At 43.9% G+C, this 20,050-nt stretch overlaps 1 protein-coding gene across 1 annotated transcript; it reads left to right on the plus strand.

The window, feature by feature from the left end:
- Nucleotides 1–15,312: 15,312 nt before the first annotated feature.
- MTLN (mitoregulin) lies at nucleotides 15,313–16,347 on the plus strand. Its single transcript, XM_061431463.1, has 2 exons — nucleotides 15,313–15,655; nucleotides 16,255–16,347. Exon 1 carries the CDS (start codon nucleotides 15,348–15,350, stop codon nucleotides 15,516–15,518), a length of 171 nt encoding a protein of 56 aa, XP_061287447.1. The 5' UTR covers nucleotides 15,313–15,347; the 3' UTR covers nucleotides 15,519–15,655; nucleotides 16,255–16,347.
- The last annotated feature ends 3,703 nt before the right edge of the window (nucleotides 16,348–20,050 follow it).

A 20,050-nucleotide genomic window follows, 5' to 3' on the forward strand; every position in this document is an offset into this window, starting at 1 on the left:
CAGGTAAGTGAAATGCAAAAACGGAATTCATAGCAGCTTGTGGCCGGTGTCTGCAATAATGAGTTCTTGTCACTGTTTATTGTGTGGATTACCCTAAAACTCTCTACATGCTCTTGAGAAAAGACAGTGATTCTATTTCTATCCAAAATCATGACGTATGGAATGGTTGTTTTATGGTGGGGTCTTTTAAAATGGCTTTTCATCAGTACAGTGTAAATGCGCGCATTGTAAAGCAGAAGAGTGAAAGTGAGCTCTCTCAGTCATGTCCGACTCTTTGCGACCCCGTGGACCGTAACCTACCAGGCTCTTCTGTCCATGGGATTTTCCAGGCAAGAATACTGGAGTGGGTTGCCATTTCCTTCTCCAGGGGATCTTCCTGACCCAGCAATTGAACCCGGGTCTCCTGCTTTGCGGGCAGACGCTTTACTGTCTGAGCCACCAGGGAAGCCCTTTTAAAGTAAAAACAACTCATCAAAGATAACCATGGTTAGTGCATTTCGGCAAGCAGCCTTCTCCGCGTCTCTGTACATGTGCACACAAACATACATGTATGCAGTTCTGTGTACATGAGATTATATTCTACCCTGAAGATGCTGTTGATCTTCTATCTACATCCTTCCTACCCAGGAACCCAGAATCAGGCCAGACTTCTACCCTCACTAGAGGAGAATCCTTAATGAGGATTCTCACTAAGAGAATCTATACAGGCTAATCTATACAAGGTGTTTCCTGCCAACAGTTACCAAGGGAAGAATGTAACTTAAGGTAGCTCAACCCATTTTTAAAAAGGCATGGGCTGGGCTTCCCTGGTGGTTAAGAACCCGCCTCGCAATGCAGGGGACACTGGTTTGATCCCTGGTCTGGGAAAATCTCACATGCTGCCGAGCAGCTAAGCTCGTGTGCCACAACTGCTGAGCCTGTGCTCCAGAGCTCAGGAGTCACAGCTTCAGGAGCCTGCCCACCTGAGATCCCATGCTCCACCGCAAGAGAAGCACCAAAACTGGAGAGAAGCCTCTGCTCGCCACACCTAGAGAAAGCCCACTCTCAGCAATGAAGAACCCCACACACAGCCTGAAAATACTTTTAAAAAAGCTATTGGCTTGAGAGCAAAGACTTTTTCTCTCTCTTCCCTCCCTCTCTATAAATGTAAATTTTTAAAACTCAAGAAACACATTTTCCTAATGGCCACTGACAACCGTCTTCCAGCCAGCCTTGGGTAAGGATGATGCTGTGGATGGTAGAGCAGAGAGATATATACAGGCATCCAGGTCTCTGAGGACCTTGTGGAGAGACTGCTTTTTGGTACCTCCCTCCTTACAACTGTCTAACTGTTGTAGCAAGGGGGACCCCTTCCAGGGCCCAAAACTGGGCTCTTGTCTAACACTCGGAAATGCATTGTCCGAGGAGACGCATGTGCTGACAAAGCAAGAGATTTTATTGGGAAAGGGCACCTGGGTGGAGGGCAGTAGGGAAAGGGAACCCAGGAGGACTGCTCTGCCGCGTGGCTCGCAGTCTCGGGTTTTATGGTGATGGGATTAGTTTCCGGGTTGTCTTTAGCCAGTTATCTGACTCAGAGTCCTTCCTGGTGGTGCACACCTTGTTCAGCCAAGATGGATGCCAGAGAGGATTCTGGGAGGTGGTCTGACATGTGGTGTCCTCTTTTGAACTTTCCTGAACTCTTCCGGTTGATGGTGGCTTATTAGTCCCGTGTTCCTTACCAGGACCTCCTGTCATAAAACGCATGCAATGGTTACTATGGTGCCTGGCCAGGGTGGGCAGTTTCCGTCAGTGTGCCTCCCCTAACATAAGCTTTGCCCTTAGAATGGTGTGTGTGTGTTAGTTGCTCAGTCGTGTCCAACTCTTTGTGACCCATGGACTGTATCCCGCCAGGCTCCTCTGTCCATGGGATTCTCCAGGCAAGAATACTGGAGCGGGTTGCCATTCCCTTCTCCAGGGGATCTTCCTGACCCAGAGGTCGAACGTGGGTCTTTCTCCTGAACTGCAGGCAGATTCTTTTCCAATTGGGCCACCAGGGAAGCCCAGGCCCTGAGAATTATGTGAGCTGTATCATAGGACCCAGGAGACAAAATGTGGTAGACCTCTATGGCTGATGTGGCGGGGGTTGGGGGGGGGGCGGTGGAAGCAAGATAGTTAAGGGTGGTAGTATCCTGCAAGGAGTTTGATCTCTTTTGTATACAATTTTAAAAGGATGCATATACCTCTATTTTCTGATAAATGCATAAAGTATTTTCCTGAAAGGATACATCAGGAAACTGTAATCGGTTTGCCTTTGAGCACAAAACTGAAACAACAGGGAAAATAGAAACATGAAGTGAGAAGAACTTGTTTTCCTCTCATTTTACACTTTTCAGTAAGGTTTCATTTTCACTCTATTACTATCACGTGTTTGCACATCATAAACTTCACAAGGATGAGGGATGGAACTTAAGTGGCAATTTTGGATGTTTAATGAAAGAATATTTTCCGTAATGGAAAAGATTAACATTGATGATTATGTCTGAAAATGCCTGTTCCTGGCAGCATGTCTGCTAGTAGGGAGAATATACATTTGCAGGGTAAGAAGGAATTCAGTTTAGAAAGCACTGCTTTTAGAGGCCAGCTGAAACAAAGCATTCACCGTGTTACAGCCTTTTGGAGTACTGAATTGGTTTACCAGAGTGACCATAGAAGTGCCGCAGACTGGGGAGGTGGGGGACTTCAACAATAGAAATTTGTTTTCCCGCTGTCCTAGAGGCTAGAACTTCAAGTTCAAGGTGTTGGCAGGTTGGTCTCTTCTGAGGCTTCTCCCTTTGGCTTGTAGATGGCCATCTTCTCCTCCTCGTGTCTTGACATGGGTTCCCGCTCTGCCCGTCCATGCCCAAATTTCCCTCTCTTATAAGAACAATGATTACTTGCAAGCTGTTGATGGAAACCACCCCACCCCACTTCCAGAAATTTCCATGCAACAAATACTTACTGAAAACCTTTTATTTTTCAGACATTGTATGAGAAGCTTGGCAAATATCCGCCCAAAATGATTTCATTTTAACTTAATTACCTTTGTAAAAAACAAAAACAACCCTAACTCTGAAACTTCCCTGGTGGTTTAGTGGTTAAGAATCTGCCTCCAAATGCAGCAGATGTGAGTTCCACCCCAGGTTAGAGAACTAAGATATCATATGCTGTAGGGCAACTAAGCCTGTGTGCCTCAACTAGAGAGAAGTTCATATGCCGCAAAAGATAATGCGGCAAAAAAATAAACTTCACATTTTGAGGTGCTGGGGGGTTAGCTCTTCAGTACATGAATTTGGAGTGGTGGAGGACATAATTAGGCCCATACAGATGTTGGTTACACTTCCCTGGTGGCTCAGTGGTAAAGAATTCGCCTGCCAATGCCCAAGACGTGAGTTCGATCCCTCGGTCAGGAAGACCCCGTGGAGAAGAGAATACCAACCCACTCCTGTATTCTTACCTGGAGAATCCCATGGAAAGAGGAGCCTGGCGGGCTGCAGTCCATGGGATCACAGAGAGTTGGACACAACCAAGCGACCAAGCATGCCGGCACCCCACTTTAGAATTAAGAAAAAAGAAGCTCAGAGAGGAGAATCAAGCTGTCCTAGGTCACACAGCTTGGAAGTGTAGCACCAGGATTACAAACCCAGAGCTACGGGCATTGTGGAATTTCCACTCCACTCACTCTGCTCTGTCCAGAAAGAGCTCCTGGGGACTTTCAGTTGAGAAAATGAAAAAAGTTCATATTTTACCAAAGAAGTCTGCCTAATTCTGCCTAACCAAAGCATCTGCCAATTATCCCCTAGAATCCCATGAGATTTGTAGAAGTATTTTGAACACTGCAAGGCAGCCAGTTAGGACACATGGTTGACAGGTGGTCATGGGTGATAGACAGGTGGTGGTGGTTTAGCTGCTAAGTCGTATTCAACTCTTTGCGACCCCAGGGACTGTAGCCCACCAGGCTTCTCTGTCCTTGGGACTTCCAGGCAAGAATACTGGAGTGGGTTGCCATTTTCTTCTCCAGGGGATCTCCCCAATCAGGGATCCAACCCACGTCTCCTGCATTGGCAGGCGGATTCTTTACTGACTGAGCCACGAGGGACGGTAAGGGGCAAACCTCAAACAGGACTTCCCTGCTAGTCCAGTGGCTGAGACTTTGCACTTCCAACGCAGGGGCTGTGTGTTCGATCCCTGGTCCTGGGAACTAATGTTCCACATGCTATGCAGCCAAAGTGAATAAATACATTGTAAAAGAACAACAACAACAAAAACCCTTCTCAAACGTATTTCTCTGGCAGCACAACCCAACTGCCATCCTGCTGTCTTTGACTCCATCCACCGCCCCCTTCTCACACGCTCTGCTCCAGCCTCGCTGGCTTCCATTCCGTTTCTCCAACACTCCTCAGGGTCTTTGTTCCAGCCACGCCTTCAGCCCAGATGGCTGGTTCCCCCGCACCCAGCTGCCCAGCTCCCTGCCCCTCCAGTGTTTGCTCAGCCCCCACCTTCTCGGGGGCCCTGACTGTCCCACTTGATTCTCCTGCCCACTCCCATCCTTCTGACCCCTCTCCTCGTCTCTTACTTTCTTGCATTGCCCTTATCACCTTCAACCCTACAATTTCTCATCTCACGTTTATTGTTTATTATCCATAGATAATGATGTACTGTCCACAAGGGTAGAAATCTTGATCTTGTCCACAGACAGTTCTCAAAGCATCTGATACAGTATCTGGAAAATAAAAGGTTTTCAGTAAGTGTGTGTTGAATGGAAATTTCTGGAAGTAGTGTGGAATGGCTTCCATGAAGACCTTCCAATTAACCACAGAAAAGAGGATGTAGGAGGTTATTCTGTGCTTTCGGTTCCCAGAGGACACAGTTTTCTCAGGGCTCCCTGGCCCCCTCCCCCGTGCCCCGTGGGAACCCACAGCTACGTTTGGCATCTTGCCTGTGTTCTCACTGGGGGTGATGGCTTGTTTCCCCCTCCCCTGCCCCTGGCTGAAGGCTCAGGGCCAGAACTCCAATCTGAACTACCTAGGTATTCTTTGAAGCCACATGAGAGTCCAAAAATAGTTCTCAGCCTAAAGTGCTGATCTATTCCAAATTGAAAATTTTATAAACAAAACTGAGTTATTAAAGCAAAGGATGAAATGAAGCATCACTGTGGATGATTTCACATAAAAGCTGTTTATAGTTCTATTTTGTTGGAGTCATTTCTTCTTTTGTGAAGTCTCTGCTTTTGAAAAAAGCAGTTCTCTAAGGGCTTCCCTGGTGGTCCAGCAGTTAAGACTCTGAGCTTCCACTGCGGGTGGGGCGTGGGTTTAATCTCTGGCCAGGGAACTATGATCCCACATGCCGCATGGCCACAATGAATAAATAAATTGTAAAAAAGAAAAGCAACAAAGAACAACTTCTTTATATTAAAAAAAAAAGGAGTTCTCGCCTTAGTTTCTTGGTATGAGAAGTGAGCCAAATTGCCAAGTCTAGGAAGCAGTCCCCAGAAGACTGCCATCACTTCCGACATCAATCACAAATTTGGGGCGTTCCCAAGGCCACCAATAATTTGCTGTAAAGACTCACAGAACTCATTGAAAGCTGTTATGCTCATAGCTGAGGTTTATTACAAGGAAGGATACAAATGAAAACCAGCCAAGGGCAGAGTGCATAGGACAGAGTCCATGGAATAGAGTGCTCTGCAACACAGAGCTTCCTTCCAGTCATCTGATCTGCTGGAGTCCTGGACAGTGGCCTCCTGGCTGTGATGCGTGGCAGTGAGCACAGATGACTCAAGCGTTTCCATTGGCCGACAATGGAATGATCTGAACACTAGTGAGGAATACAATGCAATAGATAGAAACATATTATGTGTGTTAAAATCTCTGCGTTTCTAATGATCCTTTTAAAAGATAGCTACAGAATGCTAGGAAACTAAATCGTTATTTGGAAAACTGGTAAACAGAGGGGAAGATGCGAGCACCTGTCTCACCTTTCTCCATTAAATGATACTCAGAGTAATTAAGAGTGAATGACAGGGACTACCCTGGTGGTCCAGTGGTTAAGAATCTGCCTGCCGATGCAGGGGATGCAGGTTCAATCCCTGGCGCAGGAAGATCCCACATGCTGTGGAACAGCTAAGCCTGTGTGCCACAGCTGCTGAAGTTCGCGTGCCTAGAAGCCCTGCTCCACAAGAGAAGCCACCGCAACGAGAAGCCCTCGCGGCACAACTAGAGAAAGCCCACATGCGGCAACAAAGACCCACACAACCAAAAATAAATTTTTTTAAAGAGTGGCTGATGGGAAGTTTCTCTTTATTGAAGTGTTCCAGCTGAATAATGAAGAACTGTGGAATTAAAATATGACCATTTGCAATCCATGATGAGTCAATGAATTCAGGCAATGATTATCCATGACTTCTAATGTAAAGAGAGAGAGAGAAGAGATGTCTTTTGCATCCTTATAGGAGAACATACCCCTGCCTATGGCATACTCTTGCCCCAAACTGGAACCTAATATGATCAAAACTCTAGATCAAACGATCAGTTTTGAGGACTACAGGCATAGTTCGATACTGCAGGTTTGGTTCCAGACCCCTCAATAAAGTGAATATTGCAACAAAGCAAGTCACATGAATTTTTTGTTTTCTCAGTTATGTTTATACTGTAGTCTATTAAGTGTGCAATAGCACTATTTCTTTAAAAAATGTACATACCTTCATTTTAAAATGTGATATTGCTAAAAAAAATACCAACCATCATCTGTCAATGCAGGGTTGCCACAAACCTTCAACTTGTAAAAAATGCAATTTCTGCAAAGCAAAATAAAGCGAAATACAATAAAACACATTATGCCTGCATAAAGAACTAAGGAATGTGTTTAATGACACCAAAGGGATGTGACTAATAAAATTCTGATTTTATTAATATTTCTGTATTAATATCAGGATATTTCCATAAATCACCTGATTTCTTTAACAAATACATTGAAAAAGAAATTTGAACTGACTATATATTTAGTAATATAAAGGCATTATTAAATTTTTAGATGTGACAATGGTGTTTAGATTATTTTTCAGAGTCCTTATACCAAAATGTTGATGGATAAAGTAACAGGAGGTCTGAGATTGCGTTAAACTGATCTAGGCTGATGGCAAGCAAGTAGGCGTATGCTAAGCTTCCAAGGTGGCGCAGTGGTAAAGAATCCGCCTGCCGATGCAGTAGACGTGAGTTCAATCCCTGGGTCAGGAAGATCCCCTGGAGAAGAGAATACCAACCCACTCCAGTATTCTTGCCTGAAAAATGCCAGGGACAGAGGAGTCTGGTGCGTGACTGAGCAAAATATAATACATATATATACAATATAATATATATATTATTTGTTCTATGCTAACAAATATAATTTACAGAATGAGTACATATAACACATTCTGGAAGTGAGTTTGGAAATTATATTTGGAAATACATATTTGTTAGAATATACTGAAAATTTTTTGAAAATTATATTTGTTAGAATACATTTATTACAGGAAATTAAATGTATTCACCTATCATGTAGCAGCACCTGCTGCTGCTGTTCAATCCCTAAGCTGTATCTGACTCTTTTCGACCCCATAGACTGTAGTCCACCAGGCTCCTCTGTCCATGGGATTCTCCAGGCAAGAATACTGGAATGGGTTGCCATTTCCTCCAGGGGATCTTCTCAATCCAGGGATTGAACACGTGTCTTCTGCATTGGCAGGTGGGCTACAGAATCACCAGGGAAGCCCCATTTATGGGGGACATAGGAACAAATTACGTATAAGCATAAAAATACATATTGGAATAAGATAAAATCTGGGAAGACACTGTTACCGAAGGGCTTGTTCACATAGTTTTTGAATGGATGATAGATGGTAGTATTTGAATTCCAATGAATCCCTCTGAGAGAGGGATTGGTATCGTAATTTGATTTTAATATGTCAAATTTTAATATGTCACTTTGCTTCTGGCCATAGTTTGTTTCAGGCAGACTTCCCACTGAGAATAACTAGAAAATCCTGGCAAAAAAATTTTTTTTTAAATCTAAGGCAGCAAGGAGCCGCAGGGAACCTCAGGGAGCCAGCATCCTGGCAAAAAGGAACCTAGAGAGTGAGCTTGAACTTGAGCTTGAACTTGGCTTGATTCTCCTTTCAAGGCATTTGCCAGTTGGCAAGTGGGGACTGACAGGCTGAGCCAAGAGCAGCAGATGAGATGCTGAGATGCTGAAGGGAGAGCTGGTGATGTGTCAGAGCTGGGAGGACAAACACTCGGGGGCTTCCCAGGTGGCGCTGGTGGTAAAGAACCCGCCTGCCAATGCAGGAGACGTGAGAGACAAGGGTTTGATCCCTGGATTGGGAAGATCGCCTGGAGCGGGGCATGGCAACCCACTCCAGTATTCTTGCCTGGAGAATCCCATGGACGAGGGCCTGGCAGACTACAGTCCCTGGGGTCACAAAGAGTCGGACACGACTGAGGCGACTAAGAACATGTGCACCAACAAACACTCGGGTTCAGGACCAAACGAAGAACACCTCAGGCTTTCAGGATGGACCCTGAAGGTATACAGTCTGTAACGAAGTATGAAGTAGAAGTAGATCCACCATTATAAGGACTGAAGCCTACCTTCTAATTCACTCAGTCCCTAATGGGACACAGTTATGTTAGTCTCTAGTAAGTCAAAGACGAATGTTGTAAGGTCTAGGGAAAATATCAAAAGTAAAAGAATGCACAATTAATGAACTAATAAAGACAGAAAAGGGAATAATAAGTTCTGCCCTGGAAGCAAGATAAATTCTCTCTGGATTACGAGATTGTCCAAAGATTCAAATTATCAAGAATTTCTTTTAGGGAATTCCCTGGTGGTGCAGGGGTTAGGACTCAGTGCTTTCATTGCCAGGAGTCCTGGCTCAATCCCTAGTAGGGAACTATGATCCTGTAAGCTGTGTGGTACTGCCAGAACAAGACAAAAGACAAGTCACAGATCCAAGAAACTATGAACACAAGATGGATCAATACAAACAAAAACTCACTTAAAAACCGCACATCAAATTACCAAAACTTAAAGGAGAAAATGCTAAAATTGGCCAGAAGAAAGGTATAAATTCATGCTACCATGAAAGACACAAAAGCAAAGCTTATGATTGACTTCTCAGCCCGAAGAAAAGGTAATGATACCTTCAAAGCAACAAAGAAAAATAACCGATAACCTAGAATTCTATACCCTGAAAATTATCCTTCCAAAGCAAAAGTGAAATAAGGATAATTAGGCAAATTACAATGGAGAAATTTCTTTAGCAGCAGACTTGCTACAGAATATATTAAGTGGATTTTTTAGGTAGAAGGAAAATAATTCTACATGGAAGCACAGAGACACAAGGAGGTATGAAGAGCAATAAAAAGCAACTTATTCACCCAATAAACATGTGGGTGAATCTTAATGATTATTGGCTGTGTAAAACAACAATAATAACTATTTGTAGGATTAAAATATATACAGAGAATTTACATAAAAGTAACCAGGACTATGAACAAAGCTAGTGGAGGTGATGGAATTCCAGCTGAGCTATTTCAAATCCTGAAAGATGATGCTGTGAAAATGCTGCACTCAATATGCCAGCAAATTTGGAAAACTCAGCAGTGGCCACAGGACTGGAAAAGGTCAGTTTTCATTCCAATCCCAAAGAAAGGCAATGCCAAAGAATGCTCAAACTACTGCACAGTTGCACTCATCTCACACGCTAGTAAAATGCTCAAAATTCTCCAAGCCAGGCTTCAGCAATATGTGAACCGTGAACTTCCAGATGTTCAAGATGGTTTTAGAAAAGGCAGAGGAACCAGAGATCAAATTGCCAATATCCACTGGATCATGGAAAAAGCAAGAGAGTTCCAGAAAAATATCTATTTCTGCTTTATTGACTATGCCAAAGCCTTTGACTGTGTGGATCACAATAAACTGTGGAAAATTCTTCAAGAGATGGTAATACCAGACCACCTGACCTGCCTCTTGAGAAACTAATATACAGTCAGGAAGCAACAGAACTGGACATGGAACAACAGACTGGTTCCAAATAGGAAAAGGAGTACTTCAAGGCTGTATATTGTCACCCTGCTTATTTAACTTATATGCAGAGTACATCATGAGAAACGCTGGGCTGGAAGAAGCACAAGCTGGAATCAAGATTGCCGGGAGAAGTATCAATAACCTCAGATATGCAGATGACACCACCCTTATGGCAGAAAGTGAAGAGGAACTAAAAAGCCTCTTGATGAAAGTGAAAGAGGAGAGCGGAAAAAAAAGCTCAACATTCAGAAAACTAAGATCATGGCATCTGGTCCCATCACTTCATGGGAAATAGATGGGGAAACAGTGGAAACAGTGTCAGACTTTCTTTTTTTGGGCTCCAAAATCACTGCAGATGGTGATTGCAGCCATGAAATTAAAAGACGCTTACTCCTTGGAAGGAAAGTTATGACCAACCTAGACAGCACATTCAAAAGCAGAGACATTACTTTGCCAACAAAGGTCTGTCTAGTCAAGGCTATGGTTTTTCCAGTGGTCGTGTATGGACTGTGAAGAAAGCTGAGCACCAAAGAATTGATGCTTTTGAACTGTGGTATTGAAGAAGACTCTTGAGAGTCCCTTTGACTGCAAAGAGATCCAACCAGTCCATTCTAAAGGAGATCAGTCCTTGGTGTTCTTTAGAAGGACTGATGCTAAAGCTGAAACTCCAATACTTTGGCCATCTCATGTGAAGAGTTGAATCATTGGAAAAGACTCTGATGCTGGGAGGGATTGGGGGCAGGAGGAGAAGGGGACGACAGAGGATGAGATTGCTGGATGGCATCACCGACTCAATGGACAAGAGTTTGGGTGAACTCCGGGAGTTGGTGGTGGACAGGGAGGCCTGGCGTGCTGCAATTCATGGGGTCGCAAAGTGTCGGACATGACTGAGCGACTGAACTGAACTGAACTGGACTGAACCAGGGCACAAAGCGACCCAGTTATAAAGTGGGGAAATGACACTTCTCCAAAGAAGACATACTAGGGACAAGTAAACACATGAAAAGATATTCAACATCACTCATCATTAGGAAAAAGCAATTTGAAAATCACAGTGACACACCACTTCACATGCGGCTTCCCTGGTGGCTCTGTTGATAAAGAATCTGCCTGCAGCGCAGGAGCACGGCAGCTACATTCCATGGGGTCGGAAGAGTCAGGCACAACTTAGCAACTAAACCACTACTTCACATGAGAATGTTTGTGATAAAACAAAATTTAAAAAAATAGCAAAGAACAAAGTTGGAGGACTCACACTTCTGATTACTAAACTTACTACAAAACCACAGTAATGAAACAGTGTGGTGCTGGCATAAGAACAGACACATAGATCAATGGAATAGAATAGACGGCCTAGAAATAAACCCTAACATATACCATCAATTGATTTTCAGCAAGGATGGCAAGGCCATTCAATGGGGAAAAGACAAGTCTCCTCAACAGATGATGTTGGGACAACTGAACATCCACATGAATGAGGTTGAAACTTTACCTTATACAATATACAAAAAGTAACTCGAAAATGAATCAAAGACCTGAATGTAAGAGCTAAAACTATACAATTCTTAGAGGAAAACATAGGGAAACACTTTCATGACATGGGATTTGCAATGATTTCTTGGTATGATACCGAACACACAGGTAACGACAAAAAGAGTTGTAGAGGAAACCAATTCTATTACATTAAATGAACATTAAACATTAAATGAACTTACAACAAATGTAAGTCTAATACTGTAAATGGCAATATCTTTTGCTTGGCAAGCACTTCGAAATGCAAACTCAACAGTGGTAGTTAATGTATCATTCAAAAGACACTCTTGTAATCCTTTAACTCATTACACTTGACTATTCAGCCTGTAAATCCCCAGTAATCATCACCTCAAAGCCAGTTGACCATTATCAAGTCTACTAAAATGCCCCACTGAAACAATGTACCCAGGAGAAAAATACAAAATCTCAAGTCAGGGGCACACTAGCTTTTTAAGAGGGATTTAAATCTTATACCTCTGAACTCCTTCCCATCAGCTCTATTCATCCTTCTGGCCCGAGTTACCTCCTGCTAAAACAAGAGGATGTGGGGACTTCCCTAGTGGTCCAGTGGCTAAGACTCTGCATTCCCAATGCAGGGAGCCTGGTCAGGGAACTAAACCCCACATGCTGTAACTGAGATTCCGCATGCCTCAATGAAGACCAAGGATCCCACGTGCCACACTAAAACCCTGCACGGCCAAATAAAAAAAATAAATATTTTTTAAAATGAAAATAAAACAAGGGCAATTTTCTATGGTTTCTGCCAGGTCTATGTGTCTAAGGTTCTCCCATATTCAAGGCTCCCGTGTACATGATCTGGCTTATTTTTAACCCAAGGGCCACTTAGGGATGAGACATGGATTCCACGTGAAGTTCAAATTGCAATATCAGCAGTGGTTCAAGTACACCATGTCAGGCTGCCAAAACTGGCTTTTAAACATGCCTCAGAGCTATTGAACGATACCAAACTCCTCACTTTACAACTGAGAAAACGAAGATTCAGGGAAATGAAGTTTTTTCTTTGGATTATCCTACTTATCTATTCCACTTAAGATTTAGTTCAGTCACCCACAAATAAGCCTCTTGTAACCACTCCCCGCCTGTCACTCAACACCAAATGTTTACTGAGTGTCTGCTACTGTGCAAACCTCAGAGGCTAAAAAATCCACTGGCAATGACAGAGACCCAGGTTTGATCCCTGGGTCAGGAAGATCTCCTGGAGAAGAGAATGACTACCCACTCCAGTATACTTGCCTGAAGAATCCCATGGATGGAGGAGCCTGGCGGGCTACAGCCTATGGGTCACACAGAGTCAGACATGAATGAGCAACTAACACCATGTACCAGCCATTATTGTAGGCACTTGGGACTCATCAATATACAACTGAAACAAACAAACAAAACAAAAAGAAAATCCACCCTCAAGTAGCTTACATAGAAGCAGGGGAGCTGGAGATAAACAGTTTTTGTATTCGATAAGTATTGGGTTGGCCAAAATGTTTGTTTGGATTTTTGGGAACATATTATGGAAACCCTGGATGAATTTTTTTGCCAGCCCAATAAATTCTACAGCATGTGGAGGGCGGTAAGGATGGAGTAGGGGAACAAAGCAGGAAAACAGAGAGCAGAAGTACCAGAGAGCAGGGATTTGTTGGGCTTGTGACTTTTAAATAGGTCCCACTGAGAAAGTGGCAGTTGACAAAACCTAAAGGCGGTGAAGGAGTCAGTCCTGAAGGTGTCTAGGGGGAAAGTATACCAAGCAGGAAGACTGCATCTGGAAACGTTCTCAGGCAGCACCCTGCCTAGTGAGCTCAGTAAACAATGAGCATACGTCTGCTTGAATTACGGTTTTCTCAGACCCTTGCACTGCAAGGAGATCAAAGCAGTCAATCAGAAAGGAAATCAACCCTGAATACCCATTGGAAGGACTGATGCTGGAGCTGCAGTTCCAATACTTTGGCCACCTGATGTGAAGAGCTGACTCACAGGAAAAGACCCTGATGCTGGGAAAGACTGAGGGCAGGAGAAGGGGACGGCAGAAGACGAGATGGTTACTGACTGACTCAGTGGACGTGAGTTTGAGCAAGCTCTGGCAAACAGGGAAGGACACCGGAGTGCTGCGGTCCACGGGGTCCCAGAGCGTCGGACACAACCAGCGACTCAACAACAAAGCCGCCTATGTGATTAGCGTGACTGAAGAACCAGGTTTTGAATTTTTTAAAACAATTTAGGGACTTCCCTGGTGGTCCAGGGGCTAAGATTCCAAACTCCCAGGGCAGGGAACCCAAGTCTGATACCTGGTCAGGGAACTAGATCGCACACGCTGCAATTAAGAGCTCAAATGCCACACCTAAAACCTCACAGGTGAAAGTGAAAGTCACTCAGTGGTGTCTGACTCTTTGCAACCCATGGACTATACGGTCCACGTAATTCTCCAGGCCAGAGACCCTGCCAATGCAGAGCAGGGCCTCCTGCATTGCAGGCGGATTCTTTACCAGCTGAGCTACCAGGAAAGGCCAAAGGCTCCCATGCCACACCTGAAAAGATCCTGTGTGCTGCAACCCAGACCTGCTGCAGCCAAATAAAATAAATCTATAAAAACAATTTAATGAATTTTAATATAAAAACCAATATTCAACTCAGTCATTGCAGAAATTTTTACACGTCTTTGGAACAATGTGGGTATATGAATCTAACTTTTCAACTAACTTCTACAAATTCTAGAAACTGATCAAATATCTGCACTAAAAATTTACTGTTCAAATTGAGATGTTCGGTTAATTATAACATCTACACCAGATTTCATAGACTTTCAATATAAAAAAGAATTTAAAAACTTCATAATAACTTCTGTATGTAAACTAAAGGAGAAGGCAATGGCAACCCACTCCAGTACTCTTGCCTGGAAAATCCCATGGACGGAAGAGCCTGGTAGGCTGCAGTCCATGGGGTCGCTAAGAGTCAGACACCACTGAGCGACTTCACTTTCACTTTCCACTTTCATGCACTGGAGAAGGAAATGGCAACCCACTCCAGTGTTCTTGCCTGGAGAATCCCAGGGACGGGGGAGCCTGGTGGTCTCCCGTCTATGGGGTTGCACAGAGTCGGACACGACTGAAGCGACGCAGCAACAAATGTAAACTAAATAAAATACATTATTAACAACAATTTCATCTGTTTGCATTTTTAATAAGTTACCAGAAAATTAAAAAAAAATTTTTTTTCAGAAAATTTAAAGTCACATACTTGGTTCACATTCTACTGCTTCGAGAAAATATAAAGAGGTTGAACTGCCCATGGGGTTAGAAAGAGGCACCACTGAAGTTAGTTAATAATGCAAGGAAATATCTGATGAACGCCAAACAACATTTGCAGTAAGGGCTCTGAGAAGGGAAAGATGGGGATGTAGGAGAGCCAACCAAGTCTTCAACTGGTGGTGGTGGTTTAGTCGCTACGTCTCTGTCTGACTCTTGCGACTCCATGGACTGTAGCCCACCAGGCTCCTCTGTCAGTGGGCTTTCCCAGGCAAAAATACTGGAGTGGGTTGCCATTTCTTTCTCCAGGGGATCTTGCCGACCCCGGGATCGAACTCGGGTCTCTTGCATTGCAGGCGTATTCTCTACCAATCCGCGAGATTCAAGAGATGCACCACAGGATGTGCCCCGCCCCTGAACGCGTTGGGTCTTTTGACCCCGCCGCCCCGCCGTAGCCGCGCTGCGCGCCCCGGGTTCGCGATGGCGGACGTGTCCGAGAGGACGCTGCAGTTGTCTGTACTGGTGGCATTCGCCTCCGGAGTGCTTGTGGGCTGGCAGGCAAACCGGCTGCGGCGGCGCTACCTGGACTGGAGGAAGAAGAGGCTGCAAGATAAGCTAGCGGCGACGCAGAAGAAGTTGGATCTGGCCTGAGATCCCCGCCCTGTTTGTCCTCGCCGACTCCCGCGCGACCACCTCGAGGGCATCTACCCTGTCCCGTGCGGGGCCTCGGCCATAGCTAGGCCCGTCTCACGCCCTGCGCCCGCAGTGCCAGGCTTGTCTTGGAGTTGGTGAGCAGTGTTTATAGCAGCGCTTTAAGGGGAGATTTTGGGGATAGACCAATATCTTGCGGCAAGAGGGTTTCAAGGGCCCCAGAAAGAGGAGAAAGTTCTATTTTCCGTGGTAACGTACACTTTCGTTCCATAGTTCAGTTCCCTGCGCGTGTTTAACGGGACTGCCTTAACCACGTGCAAAGTCATTGCACCTTGACAACATTAAGCTTCAAAATGGAAAACACTCGAAAGAATAGAAAGAAAGAAGACGGACCGTAGAGGTGTTCTTACCATCCTTTTCTCTCCCTGATCAGTTTATATTTAAAAATATCTTTGATAGCATCATAGTACATCTTTGCATTCATGCTTTGTCATCTCCAGTCTAAATTCTTAGCTTTTTGGCAGGCTGGGAAAGTGGAAAGAACAGTGGCTTGTAAGTCAGGAGCTTTGAACCTAGTCTTGGCTTTTTCATTAGAGCTCTGCAAACTTTCAGGGTCTCAGTTTTCTTATCTGTAACACCAGATCTTGTTGGTCATGGTTTAACTAAACAGTAAAAATAATTGGAAGTTATCCATTACGTATTTCTAATTTTTATTTTTCTTTTATGTTTCCAACAGCTCACTGAAGATGGATATGGAGAACTGGAGAGAAATAATTCTCCTTGCACTTTATGAATCAATTTTATTTTTAAAATAAAAAATGTAAACGTATTTGAACCTTTTATTAAAAGGGAAAGGAGTATCAGTATCCTTGCATAAAGAGAGCTGGAGCCTCAAAACTGATAATTACTGTTTTTGATCACATACCTTGTTTTCTAAGGAATCTGTGCTAGTTCGTTGGTACAACTGCAAAGCAAAGTTGGTCTAGGAACCATTACCAGTCCCTTTGCTCAGCAGATTTGCTGGAGCCATTCTGGAAACCAAACAACTGTGTAAAAATACCTGAGGTAAGGGAATATATGTAAGACCTTTACGCTTCTGAGGGTGACAGCATACTCCAAGCACAAAGTATAAATTTTTATTGACAGAAATTTCTTTTGTATCGTTAACAGAACATACATGTAAAGGAGAAAACTCATTGAATAGAGCTTAGTGATAAATCCCAAATACAGTTGACCCTTGAACAACATGGGTTTGAATTGCAGAGATCCACTTACATGTAGATTTCTTTTTCAATAAATCTACATGTAAGTGAACCACTATCCATGGTTGGTTGAGTCCATGCATGTGGAAACATGGACAGCAATGATCAACTATGCCACTTGAGCATCCTTAGATTTTGGTATCCGTGGCAGCTCCTGGAACCAGTCCTCCAATGGTACCAAGGGACAGCTGTGTCTAAAAATCAGGAGTGAGTGACCAGGTCCCTGTGTGCCAAGTCGCTTCAGTCGTGTCTGACTCTTTGGGACCCCATGGATTTCAGCCCACCAGGCTCCTCCATCCATGGGATTTTCCAGGCACGAGTACTGGAGTGGGGTGCCATTGCCTTCTCCGTGTTAGCCACTAGTTCTTCACTATGAGTGTCTCTCAAGCTGTTAAATTCTTTTTCATCTTTTTAAAAGTGAGCTCAGATCATTGGTGTAGGGGGAAGAGTTTGGGAATTGCATTTATAGGAATGACCCCCACGTGGGGAAATGTTATTACAAACCTCCATAAGAGATGTAAAATGTAAAATTTTAACAGTTTCAGAGACTCGTAGTGGACTAGTTCTCCACTACAAGCCTCTCCCAAAGCTGTTAAATTCTTTTTCAGTAGCTCCTATGAGGAAGCCATACAAGGTCGATGTTCACTGTAACACTCTGATGGAAGAAAATCATGAGTTTTATGAAGTAGATTGTTCTCAGGAGAAACAGTGGCTGTGGTTTGCTTTGGTTTTGGCTGCTTCACTTCAGAACTGTCTCATCTTACATTACTCTTGGTTTTCATAAGGGCATTAAGGGATGACAATGGAGAAGCAATGACTAGCATTAAAGTGACTGCTGAGGGTTACAAGTAAAACACTGTAAGTTAAAAAAGAACATAGCTGAGTAATCGCATTCCTTACAGCATGGTGAATACTGAAGTGGTATTTCTCAAACTTGAATATGTGCATAAAGCCATGGAGTATTATTACAGTACACATTCTGATCTTGTAGTTCTGGGCTGAGGCCTGAGAAGAGGCATTTCTAACAGACTTACAGGTGGTGATGATGCCAATCCGAGACTCATAGGAAATGTTTGTCACTCTGAATAGGGTACAAAAGTGTATAAAATCTGTCATCTTTCCAGTGGAGGTAAACAAGAGTAATAAACTTTTTTTCATCCTTCCTCATTCCCCATACAGGTACACGTATATAAGCTGTTTATTTGTTTATTTTTACCAACATAGAACTGTACCATCTCAAAGGACCTGGCTTTTCAAGAGCCTTGTAGATGTAAGTGGAGAAGGTGATGGCACCCTACTCCAGTACTCTTGCCTGGAAAAATCCCATGGATGGAGGAGCCTGGTAGGCTGCAGTCCATGGGGTCGCTAAGAGTCGGACATGACTGAGCGACTTCACTTTCCACTTTCATGCATTGGAGAAGGAAATGGCAACCCACTCCAGTGTTCTTGCCTGGAGAATCCCAGGGACAGGGGAGCCTGGTGGGCTGCTGTCTCGAGTCGCACAGAGTCGGACACGACTGAAGCGACTTAGCAGAAGCAGAAATGACTGTAATTTTTCATTTTAAATATGGAGCTCCCTATAAAATAGAAAGTTGTCCTAATTTATTTAGAGACATATACGTAAAATAAATAAGGATTTCCTAAATGACAGATTGTTTTTAGTGCAGTTTTTTTTCTTTCTTACCTCTTACAAGATCATTAGAAGTACTGATTTGTCAGTCCATCTGAAAATACTTTATAACACTACCTCAGTTGTTGGATTTTTAATGGAAAAACTGGCTATTTAAGTGAATTTTAAGTATCAGGAGCCATCATGAAGAAGTTAATTCAAAATAAAGACAGGAGCTATAAATAAAGCAGAGCAACAGTAGGATAGTTGAGTCTACTAGAGTATGCCATACAATGAAATGTCAGAGAGCAATGAGGGAACAACCTACATGATGATACAGATGCATTGCACAAACAGGTTAAGTGAAAGAAGCCTGACAAGATGCCAGGATGCTGTGTGAATCCGTTATTTGTTCAAAAGGAAGACAAATTTTTACAGTTAGAAGTTGGGGTAGAGTTTACTTTTAGTGTAGGAGTGGAGGTGGGCGAGGACTAGAGAAAAAGGGAACACTATTAGGATGTTGGATACCATCAGTATCCAAATCTGGTTGATGTTACATGGAGCTGTGTTCAACGTGAAAATTAGGTGGTTCTTATCACTTTTCTGTTGAAGAAAGAATGCAAATAGCATGGCTCTTGGCCTGTGGGATTAACTTGTAAACCTGTATCAATGTGGTTCATCTTTTAAAAAGTGAGCTTCTGTGTAGTGGGAAGAGTTTGGGAATTGGATTTATAGGAATGAGTCCCACTTGGGGAAATGTTATTACAACCTCCCTGAGAGATGTAAAATGCAGCGCATAATCACGGTTTATAGACTTCCTGTAGAATGAACATCCCTAGACCATAGAACTCAGGATGCAAAAACTGCAATTAAGTGATACTCCAGCAATATACCAAATAGCAAAGAATTAAATACTGCCTTTGTGAAGTGAGAGTATGCAGCAGCACGTATCCCGTATAAGCCATGTAACAAAACTATCTGTACTGTTCATTTAAGACATTAAGAAGCTTCAAGTACCCTGGTAGCTCAGACAGCAAAGAGTCCGCTTGCAATGCCGGAGACCTGGGTTTGATCCCTGGGTGGGTAAGATCTGGAGAAGGGAATGGCAACTCACTCCAGTATTCTTGCTTAGAGAATTCCATGGACAGAGGAGCCATGGGATCGCAAGAGTCCGACGCGACTGACTAAGCGACTAACACAAGATTAGTTTAGCAAAACTGGTGCGTGCAGGCTCAGTCGCTTCAGTCGTGTCCGACTCTTTCCGATCCTATGGACTGTAGCCCGCCAGGCTCCTCCATGGGATTCTCTAGGAAAGAATACTGGAGTGGGTTGCCGTACCCTCGTCCAGGAGATCTTCCCCACCCTGCTGGCTTCCGCATTGCTGGCGTGTTCTTTACCGCTGAGCCACTGGGGACTCCGAGCAACCCTGCAGGAATGTGGTAATACTGAGTATTATGGGACTTGTAGTTTCGGACGCAGCGGCACATTCTCCCGCACCTCCACCCCAATCCTTTGGGACGGGCTATGAAAAAGTGACTTGCTGGGCAGTGAACCTGAGCAGCGAGCTCCGGCCCTGCGGGTTGAAGGAGCCGCTTCAACAGAGGACCAACGCCACACTCTTCCAGAATCAGCTTCCCAGCGGGCTGCAGGGCGCCGAGGCG

The sequence above is a fragment of the Bos javanicus genome, chromosome 11, assembly GCF_032452875.1.
Source record: "Bos javanicus breed banteng chromosome 11, ARS-OSU_banteng_1.0, whole genome shotgun sequence".
Taxonomy (NCBI): domain Eukaryota; kingdom Metazoa; phylum Chordata; class Mammalia; order Artiodactyla; family Bovidae; genus Bos; species Bos javanicus.